The sequence below is a fragment of the Giraffa tippelskirchi genome, chromosome 4, assembly GCF_054371585.1.
Source record: "Giraffa tippelskirchi isolate mGirTip1 chromosome 4, T2T-mGirTip1v1.2.pri, whole genome shotgun sequence".
Taxonomy (NCBI): domain Eukaryota; kingdom Metazoa; phylum Chordata; class Mammalia; order Artiodactyla; family Giraffidae; genus Giraffa; species Giraffa tippelskirchi.
In genome coordinates this window covers 204,800,706-204,819,107 of record NC_137278.1, presented here as the reverse complement: position 1 = coordinate 204,819,107, position 18,402 = coordinate 204,800,706, and the positions used below count along the sequence as shown (strand labels likewise).

Below are 18,402 nucleotides of genomic sequence, written 5' to 3'. Positions count from 1 at the left end.
CGAGATCTACCACTGACAGTGTATTTTCGTTGTTTTTCTTTTTAAAATAATCCGTCTGTCCAGTAATGCCGTGTATTGTATTAGAAAGTGCTGTACACTGGTTTCAGGGGTGCTCCTTTGACTCAACCACCATTTCTGGAGTCCTCTGGAAATTTGCTTTGGAACTAGCGTTGCATTTGGGGGGCGGGGGATTGTTTTTCATCCTTCAGGAGAGGATTAGCATTTTGGAAATGGTTGAATTTGGTTGGTCGGCCAACCCAAACATCACTGTTCATACTGAAAGGGCACGATACTCTGCTTCTGTGTTTATGTGTGTCCCTGTCTTGTTATTTCCCTAAGATTGTACACGCTGAGGAAATCAAGCCTGCCCAGGTTTACCCCACGGTTTCCTCCTCACTTTGTGGTGTTAAGTGCCTCAGTTCAACTCCATGTGTGTTTGTGTCAGCCAAATTAAAAGGTAGACTGGATATTTGTTGACCTTTTTTTACAGGAGAGACATAGCCCAGAAAATGAATCAACTATCTGTTTTGGATATATAACCTGAAACATAGATATTGATATATTATTAAGGAATCTGGGTGCTGATGATGGGGTCGTTCACAATAGAGAGAACCAGAAATGCCCAAGAACTTACGCAAAAAGTGATCGGTATGACTCTGCTTGCCATTTTTATCTCTGGCTGTGATCTGTCTCCTGTCTGCAGTATGGTATTGCCAACTGCCTGAAGATTCTGTGTTCTGTTTAGTCGTTAATTAATTAGTTAAAGGTTCCTGTCCATAGTCTTAATAAGGAAGATAAACTCATTAACTAGATACAGTACAGTGCAGTGACTGGGGTATATAGTAAGTCCCCTTCATATGAACCTTCAAATTGTGAGCTTTCAGAGCTGCAGATACGCGTCCCGTCACTGTCAGGGGTGAGTGAAATTGCAGCTTGCCCTCCACCTCCTGTGCTGGCGACCCTTCAGCTCTACATCTCCCACCTCTGCCTCCTCTAGTCAGTAACTCTTCTTTCCTGTTCACTCGATGCCAGACCCTGTATGCCAGCAGTCCTACTATACTACTGTGCTTTTCAAGGTCCTGCACTATGAGATTAAAAATGTTTTCTTTATTTTTTGTGTTTTTATGTATATTTGTGTGGCCAGTATTATAAACCTATTACAGTGCAGTACTGTAGAGCCGATTGTGTTAGTTGGGTGCCTAGGCTAATTTTGTTGAACTTATGAACAAATTGGACTTAAGAACTCACTCTTGGAACAGAACTCGTTCGTATGTTAGGGGACTTACTGTAGTAGAATTTTGTACACAGGATACATAATACTGCTTGAACTCAAGTGAGAGCGTACTTAATTTTTCATCATTTGAAATTCACTGTGTCCAAGATTGAACTAGTAATTTCTTAAAACTATATCCCTCTTTTCATTTTCCTATTTCTGTCAATGGTATCTTCATTTCTCTGCCTCTCACGTCTCTCTTGTGGTCCACATCCAATAAATCAGCAGATACGTTTGATTCTTTTATAGTTCTCCTGGCAGACATTCCTTCTCTATTTTCCTAGCCACCACTCAAAGTGATTCAAGACCTTATTATTTTAAATCAGATGTATTGATACTTTGCTAAAGCAGTGTTTATATTTGTGCTCTTGTCTTTCTGGTTGAATCTCTTGAGGCTGTGGGGATGGCCCCTTATAATGCCTCTGGTGTGTCTTTTAATCAGGTACTGGTGTACAAAGAGCCTAACTTCAGATTTCTGGGTTTTTTCCTCCCTAATTTTGTCTTTGTCCTCATTTTTATATCTGGGATAAAGTGGTAGTTATTTTATGTTTGTTCTGATTTACTTTTGTTTGATATTTGTTACTGTACAAAATTTTATAAATTTTTTGGAGCAGGGGGATTAAGTTAAGAATAAATTTCTGGTACACTTGTTAAATATCCAAGGAACATAAAAGAGAGGTGGTAGATACTAAGGGGTAATATATTCAAAATGTGAATATATATGTTTGGGAATTAAACACATTATTGAATAATCTGTGGGTTAAAGAAGAAATCAAAATGGAAATAAAAAAGCATTTTAAACTGAGTGATAGGGAATTTCTGGCGGTCCAGTGGTTAGGACTGTGTGCTTTCACTGCGGAGGGCATAGGTTCAATCCCTGGTTGAGGAACTGAGATCCCATAAGCCATGTGGTGCAACCAAAAAAGAAAAAAAAGACTGACTAGAATTACTTAGTTCAGACTTCGCATTAAAAAAAAAAACAACTGATAGCACAGATGGTGCATACTAAAACTTGTAGCTACACTAAAAACAAGTCATTGAAAAAAATCCTTAAGTAAGTGGGAAGACATCCTCTGAATAAGTGGGTTGGAGAACATTATTGTTAAGGTGGCAGTACTTCCTCAGAGGATCTACCAGATTTGGCATACTCCATATCAAAATTCCAATTTGCTTTTTTGCAGAAATTGACAAGATGATCCTAAAGTTTATATGAAAACTCAAGGGATCCAGAGTAGCCAAAATAATCTTGGGGAAGAAAAAGTTGGAGGACTCTTAGCATCCCGATTTCAAACTTAGTACAGAGCTACAGTAATCAAGAGACTGGTATTGGCATAAGGATAGACAGGCAGATCAAAAGAGCAGTACTGAGAGTCCAAAAAATAAACCTCCAAATTTGTGTTTAGTTGACTTTTGGCAAGGACACCAAGGAACGTCAATGGGGAAAGAACAGTCTCTCCAATAAATTGTGCAGGGACAGTGGGACATCCACATGCAACAGAATGAAGCTGGACCCCTGCTTCATACCACACACAAAAATTAACACAAAATGATCCTCAGACCTAAATGTAAGAACTCAAACTACAAAACTGTTAGATGAAGACATTGACATAAATCGTCATGACCTTGGATTAGGCAGTGGTTTCTTAGATATAACACCAAAAGCACAAGTAATAAATATATACATTGGACTTGATCTGAATTAAGACTGTGCTTCAAATACTGTTAAGAAAGGAAAAATAACAGAATGGAGAACATATTTGCAAGTCTGATTTGCAATATCTGATAAAGTGTCTAGCCTCCAGAATATGTAAAGAATGTTTGCAGCTCATTAATAGAAAGGCAAATAGCCTAATTCAAAAATGCACAAATGGGACTTCCCTGGTGGTCCAATGGTTATGTCTTGCAATGCAGGGGACACTGGTTCTATCCCTGGTCCGGGAAGATCCCACAAACTGAGGAGCAACTAAGCCCGTGTGCCTAGACTCCTTGCTCCTCAACAAGAGAAGCCACCCCAATGAGAAGCCCAGACTCACCACTAGAGAAAGCTCGTGTGCAGCAACAAAGACCCACCATAGTCGAAAAGTAAAAATGAAGAAGTCTTCAAAAAAGTCCACAAAGGATTTGAATAGACATTTCTCCTGTGAAGATATACAAGTAGCCAATACATACATGAAATGCAAATTATCAGAAAGATGTCAGTTAAAACCACAATGAGATACTATTTTACACCCACTAGGATGGCTATAAGTAAAAGTGCAGATAATGACAAGTGTTGCAAGGATATGGAGAAACTTGAAACCTCATGTTTTGTTGTTGGGAATATAAAATTGTGTCGTCGCTGTGGAAAACTGTTAGTTCCTCAAACTGTCAAACATAATTACCATATGACCCAGCAATTCCACTGCTAGAGAATTGAAGACATTATCTATATAAAACTTTGTATACAAATGTTCGTAGCAGTGTTATTCATAAAGCCAAAAAGTGGAAATAACCCAAATCATCAACTGATGAAAGAATAAGCAGAATGTGATTTATCCATATAATAGAATATTTTTCAACCACAAAAGAGAATGAAGTTCTGATTCTGTAACATGGAGGAACCTTGAAAGAAGCCAGTCAAAAAATCACGCGTTATTTGGTTCCGTTTACATGAAATGTATAGAATAGGCAAAAGAGACAGAAAATAGGTTAGTGGTAGCTAGGGTGTGAGAGGAAGAGAAAATGAAGAGTGACTGCTAATGGGAATGGGTTTTCTTTTAAGGTGATAAAAATGTTCTAGAGTTAGCTAGTGGTGAATGTTGTGCAACTTTGTGAATATCTGAAAAAACCACTGAGTTGTAAAGAAAAGGAAAGCTGTCAGCTACAGCTAAAACACCTAGAGGGAAAGGAGTAACTTTTAAATCAAGTTTGGAAAAGAAGAAAGGCTTAAAACCAATGAGCTAAGCATCCATCTCAAGAAGTTAGATAAGGATATAAATTCACAAAGGAAGAGGAAGGTAATAAAGAGAAAAATCAGTAAAATAGAAAATAGAAACAAAATGTTCTGCCACGTGGTATGTTTTCAGTTATTTGTTGAGAATGAAAATTTGGTTATGAAAATAAAACAGTATATGATTGCATATTGTTGGTAAAATAATGATCTCACCCACCCCTAACAAAAACATGTTAAGGCATGGTACAGTCATTATTGTGTTAAAGGTGAAGAAAGATGCTCTGTTCCAGTAAGTTCCAAATCTACATTTCTATCCCAGAATCTCAGGAACTCCAGATGGATTTGGCTACCTGCTGGACATCTTCATGTAGAAGTCTTTGAGGCACTTAAAATTCAGGCTTCCATGGTAGCTCAGCCGGTAAAGAATCCGCCTGTAATGCAGGAGACCCTGGTTTGATACCTGAGTCTGAAAGATTGGGTTTAATTGGTGGCTCAGATGGTACGGATGGCGGAGCCTGGTGGGCTGCCTTCTATAGGGTCGCACAGAGTCGGACATGACTGAAGCAACTTAGCAGCAGCAGCAGCAGCAGCAGCAAATGGTAAAGAGTCTGCCTGCAGTGCATGAAACCTGGCTTCAATTCCTGGGTCAGGAAGATCCCCTGGGGAAAGAAATGGCAACTCACTGCAGTATCCTTGCCAGGAAAATTCCATGGACGCAGGAGCCTGGCAGGCTATAGCCCATGGGGGTCGCAGAGTCGGACATGACTGAGCGACTTCATTCACTTTTAATGCAAAAGCCAAACTCAATGTCTCTTGCTCCAAAGTTGCTCCTCCTGCAATATTTACCATCTTAGTTCATGACTACACTCACTGTTTGTTTTGTTTTTAAGCCAGAAGCCTGGGTGTTGTCCTTGAAGTTCCACTTCCTCTCCCCACATCTATCCAGTCGGTCACTAGAATAGTCTTTAATATACTCAGCAGAAGCCTTTGACTTGACCTCTACTTACCCCTAGACTTTCATTCCCTTCTTGGTTGTGCTTTCTGTATTCTGACGATAATAGCCTTTGAATTTCCAGGATGTTCAGGTCACTTTCAGACTTGCACTTGGTTTTCCTTTCAGCATTCTATGTTTTTCTCATCTAGTATCTCTGTTACTTAAAAAAAAAAACCCAACCAAACCCAAGCCTCTAATAAATGATTCCCCTAAGGTATTAATTATAGGCTATATTTATTTTTCCTAGAGTTATTTGCCTTTTGAAGAGTTTTGTGGAAAGGATAGTGTCCAACTCAGAAGTTATGTGATGTTTTCAGTTTCTTACGTTACATGGGTATGTCATCAGCTGAAAAGGATATTAAAAATGATATGTTCAATAATTAAGTTTGTTAATAATGTACTATTTTTCATATTTAAAGGACTTCCCTGGTGGCTCAGATGGTAAAGCGTCTGCCTATAATGCGGGAGACCCGGGTTCAATCCTTAGGTTGGGAAGATCTCCTGGAGAAGGAAATGGCAACCCACTCCAGTATTGCCTGGAAAATCCCATGGATGGAGGAGCCTGTTAAGACTACAGTCCATGCGGTCGCAAAGAGTCAGACATGACTGAGCAACTTCACTTTCATATTTAATGGCATGTTTATAACAGAAGTTCTCAAAACTATCTGGTCTCATAATTTCTTTATACTCTTAAGAATTATTGCAGACTCTGAAGAGGTTTTACTTATTTGGTAATAACTTCCAATATTTAAGTCCTAGAAATTAAAGCTGGAAAATCATAAAGATACTTATCTGCTAAAAATATTAAGCCTGTTACATGTTAACATACATAGCATTTTTAAAACTGTATTTTTCCCCTCTTAGTAAGAAAAGTGGCATTGTTTTATATTTTTGCAAACCTCTCTAATACTTAATAGAAGATAGCTGGATCCTTTTATCTGCTTTTGCATTCAGTCTGTTCCAGTTTCATACATCACAGAGCCTCTGGAAAACTTCACTACACACTGTGAGAAAGTGAGAATAAAAAAAGGCAAAAAAAATAGGAATTACTCAGTAGTATTTTATGAAAACAGCTTTGATCCTGCAGACCCCTGAAAAGGGTTAGGGGACTTTCAAGGATCCCCCAGCCCATTGCTTTGAGAATCTCTACACTGTATTATTCTCTTGTATTCTGATGTCTTTTTTTTTTTTAATTTCTTTCTCCTCATTTCAAAACTAAAGGTAACACATGCTTATTGTTTAAAAATAATAATTATACAGAGATACATTCCAAGGGAGGTGTTAATCCCTCTCCCTATATAATCCCTGTTAAGAATTTCCCGAATTGTGTGTGTGGGTTAGTATTGTGTATACGTGTACACTTTTACAAGTAGAAGAGAAAAATGCAAAGTCGTTTGTGTCTTGATTCAAAAAAAGATTGAGAACTGAGGTAGAACAGTGAACAGTAGAACTTGGAGTTCAAGAGACCTGGGTTCTGGCTGCCTCTGCCCCACTGGCTTCCAGCAGACCTCTTAGTGACGCTGTGATCCCCGTGGTGGCTCAGTGGTAAAGACTCTGCCCACAGTGCGGGAGACTTGGGTTCAATCCTTGTGTCAGGAAGATCCCCTGGAGAAGGAAATGGCAACCTGCTCCAGTATTCTTGCCTGGAGAATCCCATGGACAGGGGAGCCTGGCCGGCTATAGTCCATAGGGTCACAAAAGAGTTGGACATGACTTAGCAACTAAACAACAACTTTTCAACCCTGGCCCAGGCTCATCGGTCTGCAGGGAAAGGGTCGGCAGTGATAGGTGATCTGTAAGGGCTTTTCCACCTCCAGGTGCCAATGTGGTGTAGAAATTAATTTGTTTTCCCAGCACCAAATGGTTAAATGCCAGAAGAGGATGGTAGAATGTTGTGACTCAAAATGTTTGGTGTTGGTGAGTTAGAAGCAGGTTGTTTCTCGGGAAAGAGAGTCTTTTAAATTGCAATTGTTGTCAACAATAGAACTCCCACTCAGATGGTTAGAATTCTGTGGGACTCAAATAATGGATTGATTTATATGCCTCTCTGGCACAACAGTATTTTACCTGTGTAGTTATCGTCTCAGTATTTTGTGCTAATTTTATATAAGTGACAAGACAGTCCTAGAGAAAAAAACAACACTGAGTATTTATGAAAAGCGGAATTTAATTCACATTTCTGAAAAAATTGTAAGACTGTAGCTTAACATAAGACTTGCATGTGTAGAATTGTCCTTCAAGTAATAGCTGCTTATTAAAACAGCATCTGTGTATTTGCTTGGTGAGGAGACAAATACAGCAAGTCCCCAAGGTACTGAATAGCTATGTTCTAAATTTACCTTTATCATTTGCAATACACTTTCTCATAGATATTAAGTTTATTTGTAGCTGGATACAGCTGTGCTTTTATTATTAATCACAGGCTACCAGATTGAATGGTTTAGAACAATCAAGCAGGTCAGAAGTCAGATACACAGTCCACTGAGCTAAAATTAAGATGTCAACAGACCGTGTTCCTTTCTGGAGGCCCGAGGAGAAAATCCATCTCTTTGCTTTTTTTGGCTTCTAGACGCTGCCCACATTTCTTGGCTAGTGGCCCCTTTGTCCATCTTTTTTTCTTTTTTTTTTAATATGGAACGTTTCACAAATTTGTGTGTCATCCATGTGCAGGGGCCATGCTAATCTCTATCATTCCAGTTTTAGTATATATGCTGCCAAAGCAAGCACCCTTTGTGCATCTTAAAGCCATCAATAATGGGCTAAGTCCTCTATTGCCTCACTCCTACCTACTCTTCTACTTTTAAAGACCTTTGTTGGGCCCACTCAGATAATCCAGAATAGTCTCTCTATTTTAAGATCAGCTGATTGGCTAAGTGACCTGCCATGTAATGTAACATGTTCACAGGTAACTGTGGGTTAGAATCTTTTCAGGGGGTTATCATTCTGCCTGCTCTATCTACCTTCTGTGCATTTTGGTTTGTGTTTTCTTCTTTCAAAACAGCCTTACTCTTATCCTTTTAATTTCTAATCCACCAATTAGATTCCATTTTGTTTTTCTACATTGCACTTTTATATTAATATTATAAATCTTCTTTCTCAGTATTAGTGATTGGAATGCGGAGGAGGCAGTGATAGGTTTTCAGTTTACCATCTGGATCCAGTCTTTCCAGTACTAATGTATTTTTAAAGTGTTTTTTAATTTTATAGATCTGAGTTTGTTATGCTAGTCCTTGAGGAGGTAATAGACCTTGGAGCTCTTTGGACTGACTGTTCTATTTATCTTGGTATAAGATGTACTTTAAGATTTCAAGATTGGAAGAGGCCATGGCAACCCACTCCAGTATTCCTGGCTGGAGAATCCCATGGGCAGAGGAGCCTGGTGGGCTACAGTCCACAGTATCTCAAAGAGTTGGACATGACTGAAGCAACTTCGCGCACACACAGGGCAGAGTCTTCTAAGTTAGAAAACCTCAGGTGTCTATTTAAAGCTGACAGGGAAGAGGGATGGAGGTGATCCAGTTGTTTGAGGAAGTAGTTTCTGGGCAGGACTTTTCTGCCTGGAGCTGCCCTCTCTATGCAATACCCTGCATAGAGGAGCTATTGCAACATGGTTCACCAGCTTTCCAGCCCCCATTTTTTTTGAAAATTGCCTGTAAGGTGAACAAGGATGCCAGAAGAATAGATTTGTAGACCGTATACCTTCACAGATCCAGAGTTACTTAAAACATTAAGTATTATCTAGTTCTTATTAGAAAAGATCATTTATGTGGGAGCCATCAGAATAGCATAAATAGCTGAAAGTAGATTGAATTTAATAAACATTTAAGAATTGATGATATTCAGAAATAAATAGATGTTCTCACAGTTTGGTGGAAGAGTGAGATTTCACTGCTATCTGAGTGCTCTGAGACATAAACAAGTGCTGTGGGAACACAGGACCTGATGGCTGGGGGTGATAACATTTAATCTGAGTTTCTAAGAGTAACTAATAGGACAATACAGTGTTCTCCCACATCAGACAGGCTCATCTATAAATAGATAAGAGACTTAGCACATTGTTGTTCTTATCTTTAAAGTTGACTTAGTTTCTCATTGTTGTCATGATAAAAATATTCTGTGTTACCATTATTAGATCAATAGCCTAAAACTTGATCTTATGCCTGAGAATATACACCAGTGGGGTCTGCATCTAGGTTGATAACCATAAACCCACCTGGGGATTTCATGCATATGATTTTATCCCTAACTGTATGCTTCTGGTTTTTGTCTGTCATAGGGCTTTATGAATGAAAAGGTTGGTTGTTGGCTTCTTATTTTTCCCCACTGATAATTTTTGTCATTGGATTCTCTTGGATGAATTATTTATAGAATTTTTAGCAAAGATATTGTCCTTCTTATTTAAAACACAAGCAGACAGAGCTATGTTAAAGAACAACATGATCCTTAACCCTCTTTTACTTTGTGGTGACTATATTAAGTAGAGAGTATAGAAATACGTATTTGTTTGATTACTAAATTTTTTGGATTCTTGGGTTATCAGAGGAGAGCATAGGAGTAGTAACTGACCAATAAAAGGTTAAAAATCCATTTACCTGCTATCTTTGACATGTGTCCTAGGTTGTAAATCCCTAAGTTTGTCATCTCCAGGGACCCACTACATTTCTTTTTCAATATCAGAGAGAAACAGATTTCTTCTGTCTGTTCAAGTATGTAACTAACAGAAGTTTGAACCATAATGGTCCCAGTAGATTAAAAATTAAAATTTGTTCACCGAAAGTTTGATTTGACCCGATGATAGTAACGAGCTTATGTTCATTTAAAAGTTGTGGCTCATTATTTTTGTGATACCATAATGGCTAAAAGCTTTTCAAACTTTTCAGGGAAGCATGACAGCAATGACAGTATTTTTTCCCTTGGATACAGCTCGACTTCGACTTCAAGGTGAGTATCTTATTGTCATCATATTCCTGTTCGCTTGATGTCAGGAAGCAAACATATTTCTCTACTAAATTCTGAAGTGAACATAAGGATATTCTGTTTCATTAGAATCTGCTGTTGTCCATTTTCACTGACTTTCAAGACTGATCATCATTGCTGTTTCGTAATTAACAGAGAGGTGTTTGTGAATGAGTCATAGCCTCAGCCATTTTCTAATCTGAGAGACCTGAGTGGGCTTGCGTTAGTCATTTTGAGTCATTACAGTTTGTTCTGATAAACAGTATGACTTTTGAAAGGCAGAATGTAGAGATTTTTTTTTTACTAGGAGTCGCTTTTCTGGAAAGAGAACAGAGAATAGGAAACATGGACCCACATATCATTGTCATTGCTTATCTAGGCATAGAGTTCTAGGCACCGCCCCCCCCATTTCACTTTATATTTATAAATCCTACTTTTTTCCTCAGTATTTTTCAACTTGAAATTATAAACCTATGCCCAAACTTACATGAAGAGATAAGAGTAAGATTAGCTTTGAATAAACTAATTCCTGTGTTAAAACCCTTCATGACTACTATTTAATTAATTTTAGAGGTTTTGGGCAGGTAATACTTTTACATGACTCAAAACCTAAAATACATAAAAAGATAGATAGTTTACAGTGAAAAAAATCTCACTCTAGTCTGCCTCCTTTTCTCTCCCCTATAGATAATATCTTTTATTAGTCTCTCAAATAGCCCTGAGAGTCTTTATAGACTAACAAGCAAATGATACATATTCTCAGTTTTCTCTTTCTTACTCAAAAAGCATACTTTTCATACCATTCCATATCGTGCATTTTTTGGATGCCTTCCAAATCAGCTTACTGGGGGCTTCTTGATTCTTTCTTTTGGCTGTAGAGTGGTCCATGGCCTGGCTGCAGTATAACCTGTGTACCCCTCCACTGTTAGAGATTCTTGGATTATCTCTCCTCTTTTGTCAGATAGACTTGGTCACATGTCATTTTGTTTCTGTAAGTTCTGTGGGATAAATCCCCAGAAGTGGGGTTGTCGGATCAAAGTGTGAATATTTGTAATTTTGATAGTTATCATCAGATGCCTTGTACAGTGTTTCCTAATTTGTCATCTCATGAGCCATGCAGGTACCAATTTTCTTAAGTAATTGGTTCATTTCCCCATTTTTAGATTTTCAAAATATTCAGATGTGGGTAGGAAATTTGAAATTAATTAAAGTGGGTTTTGTTTTCGTTGAGAATGCCAAAAAAAGTAGAGTTCTCCTTTTGAGACCTTTTTTTCTTAGATTAGGAAACAGAGCCCAAGGCTAACACTTTGGAAGCTTGAATTTTAATCCTGGCTCTGCTGCCAACCACGTGTGTCCTTCACAGTGTTGTGTCTGTAACCTCTTCCCTAAAAGGGAAATGGTAATTTATTTCCTCTCTACTTTATAAGATTTTGAGATGAGAATATATAACTTTGACAAAAAAACCAACAAGAGAGCCCTATGAAATATAAAAAATAAATTTCTCCTGTTACATCTTTTACTTTGGAAATGTATTGAATTAAAATGTTTTATGGTTCATGAATAACAGTTAAAACCCAGGGAATCAACAGTTGAGAATTTAGCCCATGGGAACACAGGAGAATCATTGAATTCTGAGGCAAACTAGGGAGCCCAGAGATTCAAAGATTGCTCAGGTGAGGTCAGTGGCATCTCAGTGAAACTTGCTGATGCTGAAGATAACGATTCTCAAAGGATTTATCTTTAAACTCTTTGATCTTGTAGTTGATGAGAAAAGAAAGTCCAAAACAACACACATGGTGCTCCTGGAGATCATTAAGGAAGAAGGCCTGTGAGTACTACTGTCTCGTTCATCTTTGTTAGATGGAGCAGCTCACTGGGAGATTCCTGGGCCTCAATCCTGTCTCTGCTCACTTTCTATTTCTCATAGCCTCATTGTGTTGTGAATTTGTAATTGCCTGACTTTTAACTACATAGTTATTTTCACTTTCTTAAAGCTCTGTGGTCGGCCATTGTAATTCTTGATCACAGAGACAACATGAAACCTATGCTTTGTTTTATGTACAGTAAATTGAAGGAGGTGATAGCTGTTTGATTCATTCCTATCAGATGCATTCAGACCTGTGTACCTTTTAAAAAGCTTTTAATTTGGAAATAATTTCAAATTTACAAAAGCTTACAAAGCTAAAATAGTGTTAATACAAAGAATACCAGTATGTACTTTACCCAGATTGACCTGTTCTTGACACTTTCTTTCCTATTTGTTTCTTCCATTTCTGCCCATGCTTTCTCCTTCCCTCTCTGCCCGCCCCATCCTTCTTCGTTTACTACACAGACACGTACACACAACACACACAAGTTTTTTTCAGAATTTGTAAGTAAGTTATATGCCATACATCAAGCCCCTTACCCCTATGACTGACATTTTCAGAGAGTGTGGACCTTCTCCCCTTATTTTCCTTAAATAAAATGTTTCTCATTTTAAGTTTGCCTCAATGGCACCCCACTCCAGTACTCTTGCCTGGAAAATCCCATGGACGGAGGAGCCTGCTAGGCTGCAGTCCATGGGGTTGCTAAGAGTCAGGCACGACTGAGCGACTTCACTTTTCACTTTTCACTTTCATGCATTGGAGAAGGAAATGGCAACCCACTCCAGTGTTCTTGCCTGGAGAATCCCAGGGACAGGGGAGCCTGGTGAGCTGCCATCTATGGGGTCGCACAGAGTCGCACGACTGAAGTGACTTAGCAGCATGTTTCTTCATGATTAGCCTGAATCTATGCATTTTTGGGCAGGATAACATGTAGGTGAAATTGTGTCCTTCTTGGGATGTCCCATCTAGAGTCACATATTGTCCATTTGCCTTTACTGGTTAATTATGATTTCTTAGATTTGAGTTAACCACTGAATAATTTTATTTTTCCTCTCTTACAACTGTAAGCAGTCTATGAGGAAATACTTTTAGTATTATAGAGACTCAGAAATGCAGTGGTTTCCAGTTGATTCCTTAGTTTTTGGTGGTCAAATTGTCCCAGCTGTGGCCAGTGTGAGCCCCTGCAGTCTGCTTCCTGTGCCCTTATGTCCCCATCACTTTTTTTGGATGCCCCCATCACTTCTGTTCTGTATTTACTTAATTTTAAATGTTCTTGCCCTGTAATAAAATGTGAATGATGTTATATTAACTAAAAGTCATGAGGAAATTTTATACAGTAATTTCTAAAGGAAATCAAGGAGGGGAATCAGTAAATCAGTCATTGAGTGTATGTTGTTTCCTGGTATCATTAATGCTAGGAAAGATTTCTTGGGTATCCTCAGAAGGTAGGATATGTGTACAGTTTGGAGTACATTTTGATGTAGGAATGAACTTTGAGAATATGTGAATGACAGTCAGCCTTTTCTAGGCCTTTCTTTTCTAGAGGCTTCTGTCCCGCATCTTTACTTTGCTTACTGTGTTCTTCTCCTAGCCTGGCACCATATCGAGGGTGGTTTCCAGTTATCTCCAGTCTCTGCTGCTCCAATTTTGTATATTTCTACACTTTTAATAGCCTCAAAGCAGTCTGGGTCAAAGGTCAACATTCTACTACTGGAAAAGATCTGGTTGTTGGATTTGTTGCAGGTAACTAAGTTTTCTGAATATAAGGTATTTTTATTCTTTATTGTTTATATTGTATTTCATATACAATATAAGAGGTTATTTTAATACACAGTAATACTACAAAGAATGTAATTAGTTTTCTAACTTGACTCTGTGTATATAAAGTAAAAATGTATAACATAAAATTTACCATTTTAACAATTAAGTGTACATTTCAGTAGTAGATTTATTCACATTATTGTGAAACAGATCTCTATAACATTTTCATCTTACAAATAAGAAGCTCTGTACCCATTAAACAACAATTCCCCTTTCCATCCTCCCCCCAGCCCCTGGTAACCACAATTCTGCTTTTTGTTTGTATGAATTTGACTGCTTTCGATGCCTCATGTAAGTGGAATTGTACAGTATTTGTTTCTTTCTTTTGACTGATTTATTTCTCTCAGAATAGTGTATACTCAAGGTTCATTCATCCTGTAGGATGTAGCAGGATTTCCTTGTTTTATAAGGGTGAATGCTATTCCGTTGTGTGTATATACCACGTTTTCTTTATCCACTTACCTGCTGATGGACATTTGGGTTGTCTCCACCTCCTGATTACTGTGAATAGTTGCTGCTGTGAGCCTGGGTTGTATGAATCTCTCTGAGTCCCTGCTTTCAGTTTTTCTGAATATATTCCAAGAAGTGAGATTCCTGGATTATATGGTGATTCTGTCTATAATTTTCAGGAGAACTGCTATGCTATTTCCCATGGTGATCGCACTATTTCATTCCCGCCGGCAGTTGGTTTCAGTTTCTTCACATCCTCATCAACACTTGTTATTTTGTTTGGTTTTTTTTCTGATCCTAATGAGAGTGAAATAATATTTCACTGTGGTTTTGATATGCATTTTTCTGATGATAGTGATGTTGATCATCTTTTCATCTGATGCTGAGCATCTTTGGAGAAATGTCTGTTCAAATCTTTTGCTCATTTTTTAAGTTATTTGATTTTTTTGTTGTTGAGCTATAAGTGTTCTTTATATATTCTGGATACTAGCCCCTTATCAGATATATGATTTACACTTATTTTCTCCCATTCTGTGGGTTGCCTTTCATTTCACTCTGTTGGTTATGTCATTTGATGCTCAAAAGTTTTTAAGTTTGATATTATGCCATTTGCTTATTTTTCCTTTTTTGCCTGTGCTTGAGGTGTCATGTCCAAGAAATCGTTGCTAAGTTTAAAGCCATGAAAGCTTTTCTCCTGATTTTCATCTTGGAGTTATATAGTTTTAAGTCTTTAATCCGTTTAGAGTTAGTTTCTGTGTCTGGTGTCAGATAAGGATTCAACTTCATTCTTTTGTGTGTGAATGTCCAGTTTTCTTAATACCATTTGTTGATATGACTAGACTGTCTATTACCCCACTGAGTAGTCTTGGCACCCTTGTAAAGATCACTTGACCACATACACAAAATTTTATTTCTGAGCTAACTTGGTTTGTTTTTATCTTCTTAATCCGGAGAAGAGGGTCAGTTATCCCTGTTTAGCAGCCTGTACCCGGAATTTATGGACATTAAGATCTCTTTTTTTAAAAATGAAAATTACAGTACCTTTCCTGCTTATTTTCTGGGGGTTTTTGTTTGTTTGTTTTCTTTGTTGGATTGAGATGTTTAACATGAACAGTACTGGCTACATAATTTGCAGAGTCCAGTGTAAACTGAAAATGCGGGACTCCTTGTTCACAATTTATTAAGCACTCCAAGATGGTTGACAGTGAAGCTTTACACCAAGCACAACAGGGTTGCATACCCGTGAAGCCTCCCTGAGTGTGAAAGCATTTAGTCAGGTGTGACAAAGAGATCTTAGTGCCCAGTTCAGTGTAGTCAGTATCATCATAGGCGTTAATACTTTTGGGGTTCATAGGAGAAACACGGTCCCTTTTGGCTGGGAAGTATCTGCATATAGAAAGCAGTGGCTCTTGAACTGAGCCTTGGCAGAATTAGTAGTACTTGGCGATAGGTGGTGACGGTTTCCCAGTGGAGGGAACTGAGAGAATACAAGACCTTGTTTAGAACAGTGAGCTCTGTAATTCAGTGAGTGAGTAAAGTAAGTATAGGAACATGAGCAGTAAGTGGAGAGTTAAGGAGCCTGATTTTAGAAGTCTCTGGATCCTTGTCACCTGAGGTTTCAGAAGAGCTAGGAAGCCACTAACCTGATATTGTGAATATTTAGTTATCGTCTGTTTCTTCTCAGTGGAATATGAGCACTGTAAGATAATAGAGCAGTATCATGTATACTTCATATGTATAAGGTATATATTACATATGTAAGATAATATATATTGCAATTATATATCTATGTTTAGTTATTTTATGGGCTTCCCTTATGGCTCAGCTGGTAAAGAATCCACCCGCAACGTGGGAGACCTGGGTTCAATCCTTGGGTTGGGAAGATCCCCTGGAGAAGGGAAAGGCTACCCACTCCATTATTCCGGCTTAGGGAATTCCGTGGACTGTATAGTCCATGGAGTTGCAAAGGGTCGGATACAACTGAGCTACTTTCACTTTCACTTTAGTTATTATATATATACATGTATATTCATATACATATATATTGTTATGTATATATTCCCCCTCCCTTGCTAAATTGTCAGTAAGAACAATTCCTAACTTGTAGTAGAGGCTCAATAAATACTTGCTGAATAAATAAAGTATTTGTTGAATTAATCAGTTTTATTAAAGAGATGGGAAAAAAGTAGATCTATTTCCTTTTGTGTGTGTGCTTATCCATTTAGTTTGTATCTCAATTAATTTATTTAAATGTTGTCCATTTAGTGTTTGTGTTTTGTGGACTCACTTTTTGATATATTCTTTGAAAAATTACAGATTTGGAAGCTGCACAACTGAATAATGTAAATGTCCAATTGAAATGAAAATGATTTGACTGAAAAATAATAAGCAGGCCAAGAGTATTCATGGCCCCCAGTTTTTCCTCTTCACCTGTATGAGACCGCTGCTATTTTTTCTTTGGTCTCTGAGCCTTTCTTATGCTTAATAGTCTTATTTTAGTCTTTAGTTGATTTTTGTATAATAAACTTTCCCTTGAACCAATTTTCTTTTTTTTAATTGAGATATAATTGACATATAATATTATATTAATTTCAGGTATACAACTGATTCAGTATTTGTGTATATTGTGAAATTAACACTACAACAAATCTGGTTAACATCCATCATCACTCATATTTACAAATTTATTTCTTTTCTTGTGGTGAGAACTTTTAAGGTTTATTCTCAGCAACTTTTAAATATACAATACAGTTTTATTAAATATAGTCATCTTATTGTACATTACATTCCCCTGACTTATTTATTTTATAACTGGAAGTTTCTACCTTTTGACTACCCTCACCACCAACCCTGGGGCTTCCCAGGTGGCTCAGTGGCTAAAGAATCCACCTGCCAATGCTGGAGGCTTGAGTTCGATCCCTCGGTGAGGAAGATCTGCTGGAGGAGGGCATGGCAACCCTCTCTGGTATTCTTGCCTTGAGAATCCCATGGACAGAGGGGCCTGGAGGGCTACAGTCTATAGGGTTGCAAAGAATTGGACACTACTGAAAGCGACTGGGCGTGCATACACAGACTCCCAACCTCAGCCAGACCAACTTTCAAATAAAGAGTGTAACACACATTCTCTGAGGAAATGAATGAATAAGTAGGTAGCTCAGGACAGAAATCTGGAGGTCTTCATAGAGAGTGCTCTCTTTCCCTTCATGTCTGCTCAGGCTTCATGAACCATCATTCTGTCTCTTAAATATCTCTTGAATGCATGCCCTCTTCTCCATGTCCATAACTATTTCCCCAAATCAAGTATTACCATCCCTCACCTGGACCATTGCTCTGCTCTGATCTCCTTGCTTTTCAAGTCTTTCTCACTAACACACTTTGCATAGTTCTGCTCAAGTAGCCTTTCTAGAAGAATAGTTTTCAGACGTTTACAATTTGAAGAACTCAGGTTTGAAATTTGTTCACTGAAAAAAAAAATCAGAATAGATCCAGCCTATAGAGAGGGAATCTTCTTATTTATATAACTGCAACAAATGGCAGTCTGGTATGATCTTTTATTCTTGAGACCAAATGTTTGTAATACCTTGATTATATTATTATATTAGTTTCCATATATATTTACCTTGAAAAGGTTATGACTCACTGTCAGGGACTAACTTAGGTAACTTTCCATGAAACTACTAATTTATGAAATATATGATGAAATCTTCTCCCTTTTGGTTGTCCAGAGCTGTTTGTTTGCTGTGTCTGGCTTCCCATTATACACTAGGTACATACCACCCCTTGTTACATTCTCTCACTGTGAAGTGAAAGTCGCTCAGTCGTCTCCGACTCTTTGTGACCCCATGGACTATAGAATCCATGGAATTCTCCAGGCCAGAATACTGGAGTGGGTAGCTGTTCCTTTCTCCGGGGGATCCCAACCCAGGGATTGAACCTAGGTCTCTTATATTGCAGGCAGATTCTTTACTGTCTGAGCCAACCAGGGAAGCCCTACATTCTGTCACTGTACTCTGCTGATTTCCTTTCTGACTCTTACACAATTTACAGTTACAATAGAATCTCCCACACCTAAAACAGCTAGCCCACTATGGTAGGGTGGTTAGCTTTT

The 18,402-nt window shown here is 38.1% G+C and overlaps 1 protein-coding gene, 1 long non-coding RNA gene and 1 other non-coding gene across 6 annotated transcripts in view; 1 reads left to right on the top strand and 2 right to left on the bottom strand.

The window, feature by feature from the left end:
• Nucleotides 1–18,402, top strand: part of SLC25A17 (solute carrier family 25 member 17) — a 41,262-nt gene that overhangs the window by 7,946 nt on the left and 14,914 nt on the right. For 2 of the 4 annotated variants that reach the window (XM_081587601.1, XM_081587603.1), the window contains 3 exons: nt 10,080–10,140; nt 11,917–11,983; nt 13,615–13,766. In XM_081587601.1, coding sequence (XP_081443727.1) covers nt 10,080–10,140; nt 11,917–11,983; nt 13,615–13,766 — 280 coding nt within the window. Of the gene's footprint in view, nt 1–5,618; nt 5,834–10,079; nt 10,141–11,916; nt 11,984–13,614; nt 13,767–18,402 lie in introns of those variants that run through there. The other 2 variants (XM_081587602.1, XM_081587604.1) reach the window with 2 other exon arrangements.
• On the bottom strand, nt 5,807–18,114 carry LOC145544672 (uncharacterized). Its single transcript, XR_014081508.1, has 3 exons — nt 17,914–18,114; nt 15,938–15,991; nt 5,807–6,203 (listed from the first exon to the last, which is right to left on the bottom strand). It is a non-coding gene; the product is annotated as an uncharacterized LOC145544672 (long non-coding RNA).
• On the bottom strand, nt 7,825–7,926 carry LOC145504045 (U6 spliceosomal RNA). Its single transcript, XR_014052037.1, has one exon. It is a non-coding gene; the product is annotated as a U6 spliceosomal RNA (small nuclear RNA).